The sequence below is a fragment of the Salmo salar genome, chromosome ssa18, assembly GCF_905237065.1.
Source record: "Salmo salar chromosome ssa18, Ssal_v3.1, whole genome shotgun sequence".
Classification (NCBI taxonomy): domain Eukaryota; kingdom Metazoa; phylum Chordata; class Actinopteri; order Salmoniformes; family Salmonidae; genus Salmo; species Salmo salar.
In genome coordinates this window covers 63281605-63301493 of record NC_059459.1, presented here as the reverse complement: position 1 = coordinate 63301493, position 19889 = coordinate 63281605, and the positions used below count along the sequence as shown (strand labels likewise).

Below are 19889 nucleotides of genomic sequence, written 5' to 3'. Positions count from 1 at the left end.
TCCAGAGATTTTAAAAACACTATAAAAGTTTATATGATATCACGGGCCAATGTATCATATTAATTGCAAATTACGGCGTGATCCGCTAGGATAGTCCATTTATAAGATGAGAAGTGCCTTTTATAAATCCCTCACCTGCCCCCTTCCCTACCATATGCCAGAATGCAAGCACCACAAAATAGACTTTTCTAACCATTTGTGGAGAGAATTTGGAGTTGTGCCTAGCTTTGAAAGACATCAACCAAACGCTGTCTCTCAATAGTACCAATTAGGGAGTCAGAGGGGAATAATGGTGTACCTTGTCCTCTACTTCGCAATGTAGAGACAGCCCTTGTGACAGAGAAAATTCAGTAATGCGAGTGCTTGAATGGGAGCGACCTGGCTTCGAGGTCACTTCCTGTTCTCTCGTGGGATGTATCACTTTCACAGGAAGCAGTGTAAGCCACAAGAAGGGTTCAAGTTAACACCACCAAGTTTCTAGGAGCAACTGAAACAGAATAGGAGTGTCAAAAAAGTTGAACTTGAAATGTGTGTGTGTGTGGATTTCAAATAACATAACATGTCTAATGTCAACTCAGGTCTGCTTAAGAGCTTAAAGTAAAGAAAAAAAGGGAAAAAAAGAAAACAGTGGTTGTGTTTTTCAATCTATTTTTTTACTTTAATCACATCTTTTCTTTACATGTCAACTCTAAATCCTTTTGGGATGCATTTCAATACTAGAGTACATAAAAATGATCTTATTATAGCCACTTTAATATAATAATGTCAGATTTTGTTTCCTAATGGAGGACAGAAATGTTGAATTATTATGGCAAAATATTTCACGCACAAATGTTCTTTCTTAAAAATGACCCCTCTGTGTGTAATCTTTTTGAATGAGGTTACATTGTACAAGACTTCCTTTAAATTAGTTAAATCTAAAGAAGCCCTGTCTTCATAATAACTTTTGTAATCTGATCCCTGATTAGACCACTTTGTGTCTTAGTTTTATTTATTTTTGGTTAATTTTATTTTCTGTTATTTATTTATGCTTTTTCTACTTACTCGGTCTGTTTATTAGATCACGTCATTTTCTGTATGTAAAATGTGCCTATTTAAATTATTTTTTTACAAACAAACAAACAAGATCGTGCCTCAGCTAACAGTTGCATCAGATTGAATAGTAATCCCCTTATTACAGAGTCCTTATTATATTGCAATATCTCTTTAAAGGGGCAATCTGGGATTCAAAAAACATTGATGAACCAAATTCCAGATTGCCCCTTTAATGGTTGCCAACCTGCGACCGTTAACTCCTTGTCGACTTGTCACTATAGAGTACATCAGTCATGCACACCACGTTTGACACTGACAACCTTGCCACCAGATGCTCCTGAATAATACATTGCTGATCGATTTGAGGATGCTTAAATAATATAAGTCCTCTACTGGGTGCATGTTACAGGGCTCGAGTTACATCGCCGCCGTGACTTAAATTTAGGAGACTTGGGAGACTTGGGGTTCTTAGTAAATCAAGTGATATGGGGAGCAGAGAAACCCCAGAGAATAGTGTAATTATGTTAAATGTGCTCTTGCCACTGAAAGGGGGGGAGGGAATCATCCAAGGGTTAGTTGGTTGGTATGTTTTAGAGATCATTTTGACTGCCGCTACAAACATTAATCTTTGCAGAAGTGGTGATTCTCAAAAGTATCTACTGTTTGAAAGTCAATATGGTGTCTTTATTGTTGTGCATATGGGCACAAAGGGGCAGTATCATTGATGTAAATTTGTCTCTCGTATTTGCAGATAATACATCCTTTTTCACGTTTGCAAAGTAACACTGCTGGATAGTGGAGTCACAATACTCATATACCTATGCTGTAAACCAATTTCAATGGTTGGTGTGGGAATGTGACAAAAACATGGAGCTAATACGGTTTGAAAATGCAAAAAGGGTCGGCTCTCGTCGAAGAGCCAACCGATCTGTAGCAGTTGACTTTGTACTGTATATAGGTACTGGAGTGGGAGAGAAATACAGTGAGGAAGGAGAGAGGGTAAACCTGCTGGAAACACAGTGGTATCTATGGGTCTTTGTTCCATGAAAGCCACTGGGTCAATACTGTAGGTCAACCCCTGTCTAATAATATATTATAGGAACAATGGAGGGAAAGAAAACCCACTGGGGAAAAAATAGTTGAATCAACACTGTTTCAGCATAATTCATTAATGTGCAGTTTTGTGACGTGGAATCTAAATGTAAAATACATTGGATTTGCAAAAATTCATGAATGTAAACGGTTGTTTGGAGGGCGAAACTTTAACCACGGGATTATTTAATCATGTTGGTTGTGCTTTTAGTGTAGTGATACCAATCTCACGTTTTTGAGTGGTTGAATAATCTGATCTCATTGATCAACGTGTCAATCAAATATTACTCAATTGTCCACGTTGAAAGGAAGTGTCCATGTGTGTCCAATCGGAATGTACTCTTCTGATTAAGAGTATCCCTGAGAAAGAGCTGCAATGATTGAAATGCATAGCTCAATGTTTAAAGGAAAGTGCAAGGCTCATTCCTCTATAATATGGAAAATGGAACAAAGCATGATAAATCAAATCAATATTGCAAGTACTGTTCATAAAATCACCTTTGGGATGCTATCAGCATCTAAAATATGCAGGTAAAGTGAAAGTGTGTTGTTATCAACTCAAACAAGGGCATTACATGGACTAAAGCTTTAATAAAGCACTTTACATTACTGTGTCAAGTGTATGTAATTTTGGACCTTAATCCATATATTTGATTTGCTTCGCACAGTTAAAGTGCACATCCTTTCAATTGATAATAAGTTGTGTAAAAGTACTGAGAATTCTCTGGTTTTGAAATTGCATTTTAAAGTCAGATTAGACATTTTGGTCTTTTCTAAACTGAAAAATGGTTACAGCAGGTTAAAAACAGGAACATCTGAATGCACAATGCTCTTCCTCCCACTTTTGGCTGCAGCAGCAGCGACACATTTTGAGATCACAATAATCACCCCAAAAGGTCCTTTCTCTCATGCTTCCCTGCATCTTCCTTTTTTTCTGCAATCCCACTCTCAATTATTTATGAACTAAATAACGGTTTTCAAGTGTTAATAATTTACGGGAAACCCCCAAATGTCTAGGCAGGGGAAAGAGTAAATGGCGGAGGGACCAAGGGTTTTGTGGTGCTTTATAGCCCCCATTCATCTTCAGTGGTTATTATTCCTTTGTTTCACAGAGAGGGAACCCAGGCAGGAGGGCAGCATTAGGAAATAACACTTTGATTGTCTCATTTGAGCTCGTTTGCAACATTCGCTGGCAAATAATTAACATAAAATGGATGGTTTCCATTGTGCCATGAATGAGGGTGAGGGGACCACTCTTAAAAATACAGGCCTACAGCAAACCACAATGGATATGCAAGATGATCTTTCACCCTCTCACCAGCAGTCATCACGGGATAAAGCCAACTGAGTTTACTGTTGTGTGTCACCATAGTGTCTATGTGACCAACTGGGATTTGAACCCAGGTCTTCGCTATGAGATTGTGTTAGCCCTCTGAGCTAAAAACCAAGGTATTAGATCTTCAGGTCTCGGTCAAGATTAGTCCTCACACAAGTGTGGCTTACCAAACCACCTCTGTAATATATGTGTTTGTTGAAACGAGCTAATACTCAGAAACCATAAAAGTGGACTGCAATCAGTTTGATATTCAGCAAGTAACGACTGTCATAAAGGCACCACAGGTAACAACGCTGTTATGCCTGTTATGCATTTTTTTTTACCTTCATTTCCAAGTATTCAGATAGATTCGATTTTTGCAAACAGCTAATCAATTTTCTATGTTGGTTGTGTAATACCTTGTTCATAGTATAAGCCTAGTAGGCCCTATATTCGATCAAGGTCCTTTTTGAAGATTCAACAGAATGTTATGTGGTCTGTGCTACCAATCAAGCTGATTATCGGCTAAAGAGAGACGTTTTTCATGGAGATTCAATTGCTAGTCCAGATGTTGATGACAAATCAATAAAGACATTACTGACTCTGCCAATGTGCTTTCTGTCTGACTAGCACTGATGTTGTCTTTAACCATATGTTTCCAAGGCAACCATATGGAGTAACTTACCATCATTAAAAATAACACATTTCTAACCAGACCTGGGTTCAAATAGTATTTGGCATGAACATTTTGAGCTTGATTGGGCCTACCTGGAGTGCCAGATGGGTGGGATTCACACTTTGGACTATTCCAGGGGTTACATTGAATTGGGAAAGCTCGATAAAGCACAGATAAAGTATTAGAAATATATGTGCTCTAATCAATGCCACCAGCATTTCTAATGCGGGAAATATCTGTGTCCTGAAACATTGCGTCTGCTTTGCACCCTAGTCACTATTTAGTGCACTATAGGGAATAGGGTGTCACTTGGGACTGAATGTCCAAAACATTAGGAACTCCTTCCATGACAGACTGACCAGGTGAATCCAGGTGAAAGCTATGATCCCTTATTGATGTCAATTGTTAAATCCTCTTCAATCAGTGTATATGAAGGGGAGGATATCAGTAAAGAAGGATTTATAAGCCTTGAGACAATTGAGACATGGAATTGTGTATCTGTGTAATTCAGAGGGTGAATGGACAAGACAAAAGATTGAAGTGCCTTTTGAACGTATGGTAGTAGGTGCCAGGAGCACCGGTTTGTGTCAAGAACTGCAACGCTGCTGGGTTTTTCACGTTCAACAGTTTCCCGTATGTATCAAGAATGGTCCAACACCCAAAGGACATCCAGCCAACTTGACACAACTGTGGGAAGCATTGGAGTGAACATGGGCCAGCATCCATGTGTCACGTTGGTCGTAAGAATGAGACCAAGGTGCAGCGTGGTAAGCGTACATCTTACTTTATTTTATGAACACCAACAAAACCAACAAAATACAAAAACCGAGCGTAACGTTCTGCAGGGCTAAATACAGCGCAATGCAAAAACAAGATCCCACAAAACCCCAGTGGGAAAAGGCTGCCTAAATATGATCCCCAATCAGAGACAACGCAAGACAGCTGCCTCTGATTGGGAACCATATCAGGCCAACATAGAAATACAAAACATAGATATACATCATCTAGAATGCCCACCCAAATCACACCCTGACCTAACCAAATAGAGAAATAAAAAGGCTCTCTACGGTCAGCGCGTGACACCATGTGGAATGCTTAAGACACCTTGTAGAGTCCAAGCCCCGATGAACTGTGGCTGTTCTGAAGGCAAAAGGGCAGGGTGCAACTCAATATTAAGAAGGTGTTCTTAATGTTTTGTACACTCAGTGTACTTTGTTGTACAAGTGGACTTAGATCTCCTTTGTAATTATCTGTCCCCCGATGACGTCATTGAGCTACATGATCAATCCATGTAGACGGGAGTAATTTCCTCTAAGGAAACCTTAGCTGCCTAAGACTGAGCACAGTAGTGCATTCTCTGTCTCGAAATACAGATACTGTATGTATTGTGACATAAAACAGCAACACTAATGAATGCCTGATTTACACAGAATAGAATGGTCCCTATCAATCTCTATATGATGGACTTTGTCAGTGGCTTCATAAGGGAATTGGGTACTTTCTCGAGGAGGAAAAATAATATTGAATGAAAGGGAGGGACTATAAGAATGTAGCCTGAATAATTCAAAAGGTACATCAAGCATTCAGGGCCCTGTTTCCCGATAGCGATGGAACTTAAGCTTACGAGTGTTTTAACCATACATCTTTCCTCAATTGACTGAATAAGAAATGTATTTCAATATCATTGAAATATATACCGTAGGTACACTACCGTTCAAAAGTTAGGGGTCACTTAGAAATGTCCTTGTTTTTGAAAGAAAAGCTATTTTTTTGTCCATTAAAATAACACCAAATTGATCAGAAATACAGTGTAGACATTGTTAATGTTGTAAATGACTATTGTAGCTGGGAACGGCTGATTTTTTATGGAATATATACATAGGTGCACAGAGGCCCATTATCAGCAACCATCACCTCTGTGTTCCAATGGCACGTTGTGCTAGCTAATCCAAGTTTATCATTTTAAAAGGCTAATTGATCATTAGAAAACCCTTTTGCAATTATGTTAGCACAGCTATAAACTTTTGTTCTGATTAAAGTAGCAATACAAATGGCCTTCCTTGGACTAGTTGATTATCTGGAGCATCAGCATTTGTGGGTTCGATTACAGGCTCAAAATGGCCAGAAAAAATACCTTCTTCTGAAACTCATCAGTCTATTATTGCTCTGATAAATGAAGGCTATTCCATGCGAGAAATTGCCAAGAAACTGAAGATCTCATACAACGCTGTGGACAACTCCCTTCACAGAACAGCGCAAACTGGCTCTAACCAGAATAGAAAGATGAGTGTGTGTCCCCGGTGCACAACTGAGCAACAGGACAAGAACATTGTGTGTCTAGTTTGAGAAACAGACACCTCACAAGTCCTCAACTGGCAGCTTCATTAAATACCTGCAAAAGAACACAGACACTGGACAGAGGAACTCTACCTAGAAGGCCAGCATCCCGGACTCGCCTTTTCACTGATGACGTTGAGACTGGTGTTTTGCGGGTACTATTTAATGAAGCTGCCAGTTGAGGACTTGTGAGGCGTCTAATTCGACACAATTACAGTACCTGTTCTACGAGTGGTCTGATGCAATCGTTAAATAACAAACCTTTTCAACTGCAACTTTAGTAACAATGGTTTAGGGAAACACATCTCTAAAGATTCAATGATGCTCTGATGAAGAGTCTAACGAGGAACTTAGCCTTAAGATGCTTTTGGGAAAACTGGCTCGGGTATATAATGTTCAAGACCTGGGAGGCCTGTGGTTTGAGTAAATCAATAGCTCAGACTTCTTCTGCTCTGTCTTGTTGTCTCTCCGTCTTGCCACACGTTTGTTTTTCCTCAGCTCAGCCAAAATTCATAATTCAAAACTCCTGACGGACCTCAAATGTTCATGTTAGAATTGCAATACTAACAATTCTCTCCTCTATGTTTTCCTAAGTTGTGGCTGTACCAGACAGCAGTAGCCAACGATGAAAGACAAAAGAAGAGATGCACTGTAGCTTCAAAAAAACATTTCCACAGGGACATTTGTGAGGCCTTAGTAACTGCCATTACTCAAGCCTGTGGTGGCGGTGAGTGGCAAGTCCCAGAGTGAGTAGATTTTTATTGTGGTAATGCCTTCTTCCCTCTCTAATCATGGGCCAGACAGATAAAAGCTTTTGTACTCACACGTCGTCCACGTAGCAGGGATACGGCATTTGCTGGGCAAACACGCCGAGTGGCTGTGATTTGTTCGTGTGCAACCGTATAATGCCGTGGTCCATCATGTCCTGCAGATAGGCGAAGCCTCCCCATATATAGCGCAGGTTGTTGACGGAGTCACGGGCCCCGGGAGACCATCCCCTTTAAATTGAAAGGACACACGTCACATGACTGTCAGTGTTTAAGAGACAGCCGCGGCTGAAAACATCATGGATGAAACCGCTATATGTTACACCAAAATATATACATTTTTTGTAATGACATTTATCCCATGAGTGACATGGAATCATCCATTTATTGGCACCGAATGCTTACTATTAATCATCTGAGATATAGCAGAGAAATATGCAAGAAAATGTCTATTTGCTTTAGATACTTCAATTGTCTGGTAAAAAACAAAAAGGCTAAGCAACACCACGGCTTGTATTCATAAAGTGTCTCACAGTAGGAGTGCTGATCTAGGATATTTTGCACCTTTTAGGTCATTTTGAATAACATTACATGGACGGGGAGACCTGATCCTGGATCAGCACTCCTCTGAGACACTATGAATACGGGCCCTGTCGCCAAATGTTTTCTCGTTAGCACTAAAACAGAACAGGCTGACAGCGGAGAGTCTGTGTACTGTGCCTACCTTTCTTTAATCTTACGGGTACTCTCCCCCTCATCGATGTCCAAGCGGATCTTGTACTTGACGTAAGGAGGGGGGTGGCTGGCGGCAGGGTCGAGTTCTTCGAAAACTATACCAGCCCAGTATGTATCGTTTTCTAGAAGCTCCAAGGCTCTAGCCACGAGATGTCCCTCACTGTCAACAGCCTCAAACTTATCCAGGTCCAGGCACTGTAACATTGAAAGACAAGTTACACCAAGAAAGAGAGAAAATAAGTTTACTTAATTCTTTACAAACTGCTAGGTGTCTTAAACAAGATCATTACTTTAATATAAGATGAGAAAAGAGAGCGCTGGAGAGTGCTTTAGGTATGCATTCATCTCAGGATACAAATCTTACTGAAAATGTCACTTTGGGAACCCCATTCCTTTAAAAGTTCCCACCCGTTGCCAACCAATTCCAGCCCTGGGTGTTTCATAGATATTACACAGAAAGAACATGTCCAAAACCATTACGCCCACTCGCCGCATCTCCCATCTTTCCAACAACTCTGAAAGATGGAGACTTCAAGGCCAACTGTACTGCCCATGAAAGACATGATTAAACTTATTTGCATGGTTGAAAGAGTAGAATCATATAATTTTTGTAATATGTAGTTGCACTACTGAACTCAACAGAGTCCCATTACCTTCAGAAACTAATCTTAAAGGAAAACTTCACTCAAACTATCTTTTGGTATTTTTTTCCATTAGTCCGCTATTGATACAGTCCCAAAATGTTTTGCATGTCAGCAGTCAAGTCTTCAAGATATTGGGCTTTCAAGAAGCAAAGAGTCACCGGCCACATTTGACCTGCCCTGTTGGAGCTAGAAGCACAAGTATTTCACCGTACCCTGCGATTACATCTGCCACCCTGTGCATGTGACTAATAAAGTCATCTTACCTATCTAATCTAAATGTCCTTCAATCAACACTCAACTCATTTCAACTCCCGATTATGTATCATAGCGACAATAGTCAACATCAGAGTAACTTTGGTAGATTGTTGTACACAATGTTTGAAATTACATGATTTGTAACTCGACTTAAACCTGAGTTGAGCGTGCAAATCAAGTTTGTGCCTCAGTGCACAGGGCATACGAACTCATGTTAGGTCTTCTGCAATATCATACACAACCTTTTTCTCCTGTACCGACAGTAAGATTTTAGACATGTACACATGATTAGAAACTGGATGGTCGAGCCCTGAATGCTTATTGGCTGACAGCAGTGGTATATCAGACTGTATGCCACGAGTATGACAAAACACGTATTTTTACTGCTCTAATTATGTTGGTAACCAGTTTATAATAGCAATAAGGCACCTCGGGGGTTTGTGGTACAGTATATGGCCAATATAGCAAAGAGCTGTATCCAGGCACTCCGCGTTGAGTCGTGCTTATGAACAGCCCTTAGCTGTGGTATATTGGCCATATACCACACCCCCTCAGGCCTAATTGCTTAATCGTACCATATTTGTATTAATGCTCCTCACTAAAAGACAATAATAAAATAAAAAGGGAAAATCGCATTTCTGCAATACCACGATCCAAAAAGAAGCGATGAACAGTAACCACAACATAAGACATGCCTGAGGAATGGTGCAGTAGAACAAATATGTTTTGGTACTGACACTGAAAACAATAGACTGGACAACAGCGGAGTTACAAATGATGCAGAGCTGCCAAGGGATATGTTATGGAGTATGGCTGAGGCATACTGAGATACAGATTTGGTAGCTGGCTGGTACTCGCTTTATCCTTGTTTCCAATGGACTGTAATGAGCTAGCCATCTGGGGAGTGAGTCTGGCTTGACAGCTGTCCACACATACCTCTACCACACAGGCTTGTTATGTTACTTTCTCTCAGTAAAGAAGGTCCTTTACTATTTTCACAGACAGCATATAATTGCCTATGTTGTTATTGAGTGTCCAAATTCAGCATGTCACATTGTTGGCTGTACGTTATGCAGTACATGACATTATTTGATTATTGGGCAGTTTGTGCCTCCCCTGTATGTAGGGAAATGTCAGGTTTGTTTCGCCTTTTGCTGCAGTGGGCTAAATCAGGGTCACACAGAGTGTTTCTTGGTAGTCTTAAACAAATCTACTTTGAAACAGAAGTATACATCTCACACACATGGTTATGGGCTTACAAAGAAGAAGACACCTGTACCATGTCAGATATAGAGTTGAAATGTATTCCATTTTGAGTTTCCATCCCAATACTACACTTTATATACATCACAGAAGACGGAAATATAACAAAACTATTTTACATAGAAACACCGGATTTCCAGCATTTAAAAAATATATATGTTTATTCCACCCATGAGGCCACTAGGTCATTTGACTGCAGGAAAGGGCTTTAATGCATTGGTTTACTCGCAATGCATTAGGTAGGATTATATATTGTGTCATCTTACCTGCAATGTATTAACTATGAGACTGTTTATATACTGTACGACCAACCATGTGGCAGCATCTCTTAAACAAATACATGTGTTTCATTGTCATATAAACGGAGTTTACAAAACATTAAGAACATCCACTCTTTCCATGACACAGACTGACCAGGTGAAAGCTGTGATCCCTTATTGATGTCACTTGTTAAATCCACTTCAAATCAGTGGAGATGAAGGGGAGGAGGCAGGTTAAAGAAAACATATTAAGCTTAGAGACAATTGTGACATGGACTGTGTATGTGTGCTTATCAAGTTGATGTTTCAATTGAGACCTGACAGACTCTTCGATATCCCACTTAGTTCATAATCTCCGTGACGACTTACGACAAGAACGCTGCCGAGTCAAACGTCAACTGCATTAAAAAGTTTGTCCTCTTAAGAGTTTGGATCTACACTTGTAATCTGTAGTGATCCATTGAGGAAGCAGGCTAAGCAGCCACTCAGCACAAGCCCACTGCTCTAAGTCAACCCATCAAAATCCTATTACATTTAATAACTTACAGTTATTGCATTAATCGTAAGATTGCTAGGTGAGACAACCACATACTCTATCACAGTCATAGTAAGTACACTTTTGTCCTCGATAAACCCTAACCCAACTAGCTCCGGGGTGAAGTTTACGCTAGGTCCATATCTAGGGTCAGCATCTTCCTCCCCCAATCCTAACTTCAACCATTAGTTGGGAAAATGTGAATCTGATCCAAAATCAGCATCTAGAGCAAATTGGCCCTATGTCAAACATGTCGTGCTTTTCCCCAACCACTGGATATGGTGGTGCTAAGTCTAAGCAGTTGGATAGCAATGATCGGACTTTCACGGTTGAGGAACTAACCTACTGACAATGTGACAGGGTGCCACCTCCAATCTCTCGCTGCCCTTTATTAGACTCAGAAATGGCACCCTATTCCCTAAATAGTGCACTACTTTGGATAAGAGCCCTATGGGCCCTGGTCAAAAGAACTGCACCATAAATGTAACAGGTTGCTATTTGGGTGCGAGGCAACACTGTAGTAGCAGACACAGTGATGTCATGGTTGTAGAGGGTACGCTGATAGATGATAGCTGCGGGAGGACATTAGCATGGACTGACTGTACAAAACATTAAGGACACCTTGAGTTGCATGCCCCCCTTTTGCCCTCAGAACAGCCTCAATTCGTCGGGGCATGGACTCTACAAGGTGTCAAAAGCGTTCCACAATGATGCTGGACCATGTTGACTCCAATGCTTCCCACAGTTGTGTCAAGTTGTCTGGATGTCCTTGGGATGATGGAACATTCTTGATACACACGGGAAACTGTTGAGCGTTGCAGTTCTTGACTCAAACCGGTGCTCCTGGCACGCACTACCAAACCCGGTTCAAAGGCACTTAAGTATTTTTTCTTGTCCATTCACCCTCTGAATGGAACACATACACAATCCATGTCTCAAGGCTTAAAAACTATTTATTTAACCAGTCTCCTTCCCTTCATCTACACTGATTGAAGTGGATTTAACAGGTGAAATCCATAAGGAATCACAACTTTCACCTGGATTCACATGGTAAATTCTACAATGCTATCAAAAACTATTCACACCCCTTTGCTTTTTCAGACTGAATCTAAAATTGATTACATTTAGATTTTGTGTTACTGATCTAAACACAATACTCTATAATGTCAAAGTGGAATTTATTTATTAGATTTTTTTTTTATTCATAAAATATGTAAAGCCGAGCTGTCTTGAATCAATAACTATTCAACCCCTTTGATAAGGCAAGCTTATATAAGTTCATGAGTAAGAATGTGCTTAACAAATCGCATAATAAGTTTCACTAACTCATTCCGTGTTGAATAATAGTGGTTAACATGATTTTTGAATGACTACCCCAACTCTGTACCCCACACACACAATTATCTGTAGGGTCCCTCAGTCGAGCTGAGAATTTCAAAAAGAGATCCAACCTCAAAGACGAGGGAGGTTTTCCAATGCCTTGCAAATAAAGGCACCTATTGGTAGATGGGTAAAAAAAAAAGCAGAAATTGAATATCTTTTTGAGCATGGTGAAGTTATTCATTGTACTTTGGATGGTGTATCAATACACCCAGTCACTACAAAGATACAAGCGTACTTCCTAACTCAGTTACCGGAGAGGAAGGAAACTGCTCAGGGATTTCACCATGAGGCAAATGGTGACTTTAAAACAGTTACTGAGTTTAATGGCTGTGATAGGAGAAAACTGAGGATGGATCAATTACATTGTAGTTACTCCACAATACTAACCTAAATGACAGAGTGAAAAGAAGGAAGCCTGTACAGAATAAAAATATTCCAAAACATGCATCCTGTTTGCAACAATGCTCTTAAGTAATACTCCAAAAATGTGTCAAAGAAAGGAACTTTTGGTCCTGAATACAAAGCGTTATGTTTGGGACAAATCCACCACAACACAACACTGAGTACCACTCTTCATATTTTCAAGCATGGTGGTTGCTGCTTCATGTTATGGGTATCCTTGTCATTGTCAAGGACTAGGGAGCTTTTTAGGGAAAACATTTAAGGAATACAACTATCAGCACAGGCAAAATCCTAGAGGAAAAACTGGTTCAGTCTGCTTTCCAACAAACACTGGGAGAGTAGCTTACCAAGACGACATTGAATGTTCCTGAATGGCCTGGTTAGAGTTTTAACTTAAATCGTCTTGAAAATCTATGGCAATTTATGTCTGTCTAGCAATGATCAACAATCAACTTGACAGAGCTTGAAGCATTTTAAAAAGAATAATGGGCAAATATTGCACAATCCAGGTGTGCAAAGATCTTAGAGACTTACCCAGAAAGACTCACAGCTGTAATCGCTGCCAAAGGTGATTCTAACATATATTGACTCAGGGGTGTGAAGACTTGTGTAAATTAGATATGTCTGTATTTCATTTTCAATAAACTTGAAACATTTTCTAAAAACATATTTTTTCATTTCGTCATTACGAATATTGTTTGTAAATGGGTGATAAAACAATTGATTTAATCAATTTTGAATTCATACTGTAACACAACCAAATGTGGACTAAGTTAAGGGGTATGAATACTTTTAGAAGGCACGGTATTTCATGGAAAGAGCAGGTGTTCACAATGTTTTGTACACTCAGTGTATATTTATATATTGTATATGATAATGATATGTTTTTAGCCATGTGCCAGCATATTTGCTGGGGAGGACTAGCCGTCTGCATTATAGATGATAACAGAGTACAAATCAAGTGTTTCTACTCACTTCAGTTAATCTATCTATGGACCACTTCAGGAAATAGCTTATGTAGGCAGTCAACATCTTTCACAACCAAACGTATGCTCTGGTCAATGATTAGCTACAATTTGTGTATTAATAAAATTAATATTGTATTAGTAAATTCTGTGGATGTAATGAGTCCAACCAATTTGACATTTCATTTTCAAAAAGTATAAAGAATCAATGTTGTATTACTAGTCATATGTCTTCTTGAGTTTGAAGGACCTGAAAGACCAGAAATGTTGATTTATAGTTAAATGTTGCCATGCTTCCTCAACTTGACATGTATTGACTACATGAGCCTTTGATTAATATACTGATTACATTTTTTATACCTTGAGAGAAATTCAAATGGAAAAGAGAGAGAGAGCAAAAATAAAAGAGCGGGGAAAGAGGGGGAAGTGTAGAGAGAGGGGGAGAGAAAGAGAGCGAATGTGAGAGAGCAGGGGGAGAGGGAGAGACAGAGAGAGCAAACATAGGAGTGCGGGGGGAAAGAGGTAGGGAGAGAGAAAGAGAGAGACAGAGAGCACATTTCACATTTTCTCCCCCCTGTCCACGCTCAGCATGCGTTGAGCCTATGCGACAAGGAAAAGGTAAATGATTGACGAGTAAACATCATCCCGGCGTCCATTTTGAGATATGGAATTACATCAGGAACGAAAATGGATTGCATTACTTTTGGAATTCTTTTGCCCCATGTGGTTAAACCCCAGGAGGCTTAGATGTCATCTCCCAGGTATTAGCATTGAGGGGGATGATAAAATGTCTGTAGTCTACACGTGTGGCTACATAGCGGCAGGGAAAGTAGTGTATCGCTGCAAACCACCAAACGGATCAATACGTCAATGTTCACCCAACTGTCTGCATGTCACAACAGTATGTGTAAAGATAGCGCTGTGTCTTGTGTTGTTATGTTAGCTGAAATGTGTGTCCGTGGAGGCTTATAACAATCCATTATATTACCACAGCAGTACAGTTAGGCATTTTCGGAATGTTGTCAAAGTTGTCAATTGATATGGACCTTTGTATATACAGTAGCAATTGGCAGTCTAGCTTTGTATTCACCCAATCAAACGACAGCTTGTGCTGTTGGGGGTGAAGAATTTAACTATTATATTTGTGAACGCACACACGATGTTGAACGTTTTTACTCATGTATTAGAGCTAGACAACTGGGCACACAATGGTTGAATCAACGTTGTTTCCACCTCATTTCAATGGAATTACATTGACCCAATGTGGAATAAATGTTGTATTGACTGTCTGTGCCCAGTGGGAGGATACATAAACACACTCCAAAATGTCAGTGTATTTTGTAAAGGGGGGGGAAAAAGTATCAAATAACATTTGCCAATGTGAAGAGACAGAATTAACAAACCCCAATGAACTTCTTCAGGAGGTCCAGGATTTGGCTGGTGGCGTTGAACACGTCGCGCCAGTCATTCGGCGGCATGCCCGCAGGGCGGTCCTCGGGGGGCCTGTTGTACAGGAAGTTGGCGAGCAGTTCTTCCGTCCATCTTGTGCCTTTGAGCCCGTGGCTGAGTGCGGCTGCAAACACCGGGTTATCTAGAAAGGCCTGATTTGAAAAGCAGAGAAAAGGGGTTGTGTGGGTAATTTACACTCATCAGATTATAAAACAATCAATGCACTGAGAAATGAATGCAATGGAAGCTAATTGGAGACCTGCAGCACTGCAGATCCTTAGGACCTAGTTTTTCCTCTGTGAGAGAATTAATTAGAAACATTAAGCTAGATGGCACTGTTGTATTGCAGGCTTGGGAATTTACACCCACCGTTTTCATGACCATGCACATTCACACATGTAGAGTCGCAGGCACATATGCAGACACACTCAGGCATGTGCACAAACAAGTGTACATTCCCACACACACATACACACACTGTGTGCTTCCTGTGACTGTCTCCTTCCTCCTTCCCCAGCCCTCACCCCAGTGTGATAAGCACCAGGTGTCTTAACTGTCAGCTCGGCTTAAGCCTCATTCCATGATTTCACTCGGCACTCAAAGAGTTAAGGAAGAGATATGCTAATCTAAATGCAAATGTTGTTGCTGTTACAGCCTCCCTACAGTATGTGTGCAGTTTCAAAAATGAATGGCCACCCATCCCTGTAGTGTAGAACAATGGGATCCTTACATAATAGCTTCCTACTCAGGTTCTGTACGTTCCCTGGTACAGGTTTGGTGAAAATACATTACTTGCATCCCAAATGGCACCCTATTCCTTATATAGTGCACTACTTTTGACCTGATCCCTATGGGCCCAGATCAAAAGTAGTGCACTATAAAGAGGATAGGGTGCCATTTGGGATGTACAATTTCCATCTGTCTGGGACTGCTCCCCTCAGTGTGATCTGTAGGGTGCATACAGTATGCTCGCAACCATGAAATTGCAACCGTGTAATAACACGATAATAGTGGTGTTGTATTGCATAACTGAACATGGTCTGCTGATAATGTAGTGTGGCAAAACAGGCTGAAATTCTCTGTCTCTCTCTCTCTCTCTCTCTGTCTCTTTCTGCCTCAAACATATTCTGACCAATGTGTTCAGTGGCGTTTGTAAGTAAACACTGGAATGTTTAACATGAGGTCAAAGTGTCAAACGTCTATGCTGCTCCTGCCCATTAAAAACATGAGGTTTAACCATATATCTGTGATAGTAAGGGTGGAATAATTAATTTAGTTTCAAGATGTACATACAGAAATATATTGTAAACAATATGCCGTTTTTACTTTAGAGTTAAGAATATTTGTAAAGGGTCACTGAAATTCTATTGATTATACATTGCCAATGTGTCTGTGGCTAAACATGGTCTATATGTTGTACTACTACTAACGTTCAGTGGCATTTGGGACGGATTGTTGCAGATATGCCGTTTAACCCCGGCGTCCAAGTGTCAAATTACATTATCCGACATGAGGTCTCCGAGCAAACCAATACATGTCCCCCTGTTTTCCCCACATTTCCCCTGGCCTTTTAAAAGGATGGAAATGGTCGGCTCCCGACGGCAATGAAAACTCAAACCAGCCCTCTTACCATTTTCCAACATAGGGTCATTCTAATAATAATTCCTGCTTGACATTTTCCTAGATGGTCACTGGTTTGGCATCGAGTAAATGGCAACCAACCTTTTTAAATGTATTTTTATCTTTATTTAACTAGGCAAATCAGTTAATAACAAATTCTTCAATGACGGCCTAGGAACAGTGGGTTAACTGCCTTGTTCAGGGGCAGAACGACAGATTTGTACCTTGTCAGCTCGGGGATTTGAACTTGCAACCTTTAGGTTACTAGCCCAACGCTCTAACCACTAGGCTACCCTGCTGCCCCTTTTACTGTAATAGAAGGCTATATGAACAGATGTAAACCCATACGATTACCTGTTGGCAACACTAGTAATTCTTTTTAACAGAGTAGTGTTTGAGAATACTGATTTCTGGGTCCTTCAAGCCATTCCATAAAATCAGAGCTATCCCCTCTCCCCTATGCACTAGCATAGATCTGAGAGGATTGAATGGGTATAGGGAAAATGGTAGTAAATCCATCTTGCCCTCTGATAGTCAAGGTGGAACATAGAGCTAGTTAGAGGACTCTTCTTTGTATCTGTTCCACTAAGGCATCTGTGAGCGCACGGGTAGCGCCATAAAGACCATATCCATTTTTAAGTAGTCCATTTTCTTATTTTACAACTTCTATGAGTTGGTTAACAAACTGAAAGGGTGCATACTGTCTTGTTTGAACAGGTATAAAGACAACTTGCAGTTGTGGAATGTTTGCTCACGAGTATAATTCTTTGGCTGATCCATCCTGATAACCTGGATGGAATTAAGTGATCCTTCCTTAACCCATAGGGAGTCACACCCAGTTGACTACTTCAACATGCCGGTTGGCATTTATTGTCATTAATCTTACCCTGGAGGCAGCTCTGCAGAGTGAGCACTAGATGGCACAGCCACAAAGTCGTAAAATCTGATTTTAAACCTAACCCTAACATTAAACTTACCCACACTGCTAACCCTAATACCTAACCTGAAATTAAATTACTTTTTACAATGTAGACAATTTTCACCTTGCAGCTGGCCCATTAGCGGAAATCGCTCAGCTCTGTCTCCAGGACAAGATTCATGACAATAAACGTAAACCTGCCTTCAAAATGATGCAAGTCCTCAATAGCACTGCCCATGCTAAAATGGCTTTTGGTCACAGCAGTTGTCTATCTATGTCTATGAGGTGGAATTGTCACCATATTGCTTATGCCTATCCAATCCTCCTAGATCCCATCAGTGGGGGCTAGGGGTTTATTTGGGATTTAAGAGATTTCTCTCTTCAGCTCGGCTGATAACTCAACTGTGCTGTAATTGCCGCCATCAATGTAGAAAGTTGCTAAAACCTTGAGAGACCTCTGGAGAAGATGACACCATGGAACTACCAGTTCTGATGCCTGCTGCTCGGAGGGAGAAAATGAAGACAAAGGAGAATTGCAGGGTCCATTTGTGTAAAGGTTAGGGCTGGGGTAATGAATAACCTGGCTACATGGAGTGCTCGGCTACGCTCTTCCCTAGCTGCCCATAAGCTCATTTCAGGTGACACGGGAGTAATGTCTGCTTCAAGGGAAGGGGAAGGAGAGAGAGGGGGTTTCTGGGAAGGGAAAGGAAAGGTGTGTGAGCTCTCCATCTCTTCATTCCAAGCTAATCCCCTTCCCTGACTGCCGGGGTGAAAATTATCCAGCACTTACCCATAATTACTTTATTTTTTTCCATATCGATAAACCTGATATGTAGCTATATTTTTCTGTCACGTCCTGACCATAGAAAGCTTTTATTTTCTATGGTAGAGTAGGTCAGGGCGTAACTGGGGGGTTAGTCTAGTTTATTATTTATATGTGGGGTTCTAGGTTTGTTTTTCTATGTTGGTGATTGTGTATGATTCCCAATTAGAGGCAGCTGGTAATCGTTGTCTCTAATTGGGGATGATACTTAAGTAGCATGTTTTCCACTTGTGGGTTATGGGATATTGTGTTTATGTGTAGTTGCATTGTTGTCACGTTTTGTTTATTCTTTATTGTTTTTGTATTTTGTTAATAAATTATGTGGGACGCTACTCACGCTGTGCCTTGGTCCGTTTCTACAAACGAACGTGCCATTTTCAGCTGAATGTGTTAAAAATGTTATATATATTCTGGTGGGAGGAAGTGTAGGACTCTACTTTTGAGAGATAAAGGTTGGTAAATATCCCTAGTGGAATGGCTTGTGTATGTCATTCAAAATTCCGACTGATGTATAGTGCATTTGGAAAGGATTCAGACCCCTTCCCTTTTTCCACATTTTGTTACATTACAGCCTTATTCTAAAATGGATTAAAATATATATATATATAATTGTCACGTCCTGACCAGTTTAGGTATTATTTGTATTGTAGTTTGGTCAGGACGTGGCAGAGGGTATTTGTTTTGGTTGGTTCGGGGTGGTTGGTTGTGTTTAGGGTGTGTGATTTATTAGTTCTGGGTGTTGGGTATGTTCTAGGTTGTATTTTCTACGTTCTGTCTAGTTTAGTTTTTCTATGTTTAGGTTTGGGTGTGGACTCTCAATTGGAGGCAGGTGTTTCTATTTTCCTCTGATTGAGAGTCCTATATATAGGTAGTTGTCTTTAGCACTGCTGTTGTAAGTATAACCAGGTTAAACTGTCTTCTGTCGTTCTTTTGTTTATTGTTTTTCCCGTGTTCACATTTACTTAATAAATTATAATGATGAGCACGCAACCCGCTGCGCCTTGGTCATCTCTACACAACAACACCCGTGACAATAATCCTCATCAATCTGCACACAATACCCCATAATGACAAAGGGAAAACAGGTTTGTTTTGCAAATATTGATTGTTTTGCAAATAAAAAAAATGGAAAGTATTCAGATCCTTTTCCATAAGAATCGAAATTGAGTTCATGTGCATCCTGTTTATATTGATCATCCTTAAGATGTTTCTACAACTTGTTTGGTGTCCACCTGTGGCAAATTCAATTTATTGGACATGATTTGGAAAGGCAAACACCTCTCTATATAACGTCCCACAGTTGACAGCGTTTGTCAGAGCTAAAACAAAGCCATGAGGTCAAATGAATTGTCCGTAGAGCTCCGAGACAGGATTGTGTTGAGGCAACAGATCTGGAGAAGTGTACAAAACAAAT

General features: G+C 40.3%; 1 protein-coding gene and 1 long non-coding RNA gene across 3 annotated transcripts in view; both read right to left on the bottom strand.

Moving 5' to 3' along the window:
• The window catches only part of LOC106577627 (phospholipid-transporting ATPase ABCA1), a 230701-nt gene that overhangs the window by 155124 nt on the left and 55688 nt on the right, over positions 1-19889 (bottom strand). For both annotated transcript variants that reach the window (XM_014155904.2, XM_014155905.2), the window contains exons 12-14: positions 15068-15265; positions 7947-8152; positions 7280-7453 (exon numbers count right to left, since the gene is read on the bottom strand). In XM_014155904.2, the coding sequence (XP_014011379.2) occupies positions 7280-7453; positions 7947-8152; positions 15068-15265 (578 nt within the window). The remainder of the gene's footprint in view (positions 1-7279; positions 7454-7946; positions 8153-15067; positions 15266-19889) is intronic.
• LOC123728735 (uncharacterized) lies at positions 4887-7273 on the bottom strand. Its single transcript, XR_006760482.1, has 2 exons — positions 6665-7273; positions 4887-6475 (listed from the first exon to the last, which is right to left on the bottom strand). It is a non-coding gene; the product is annotated as an uncharacterized lncRNA (long non-coding RNA).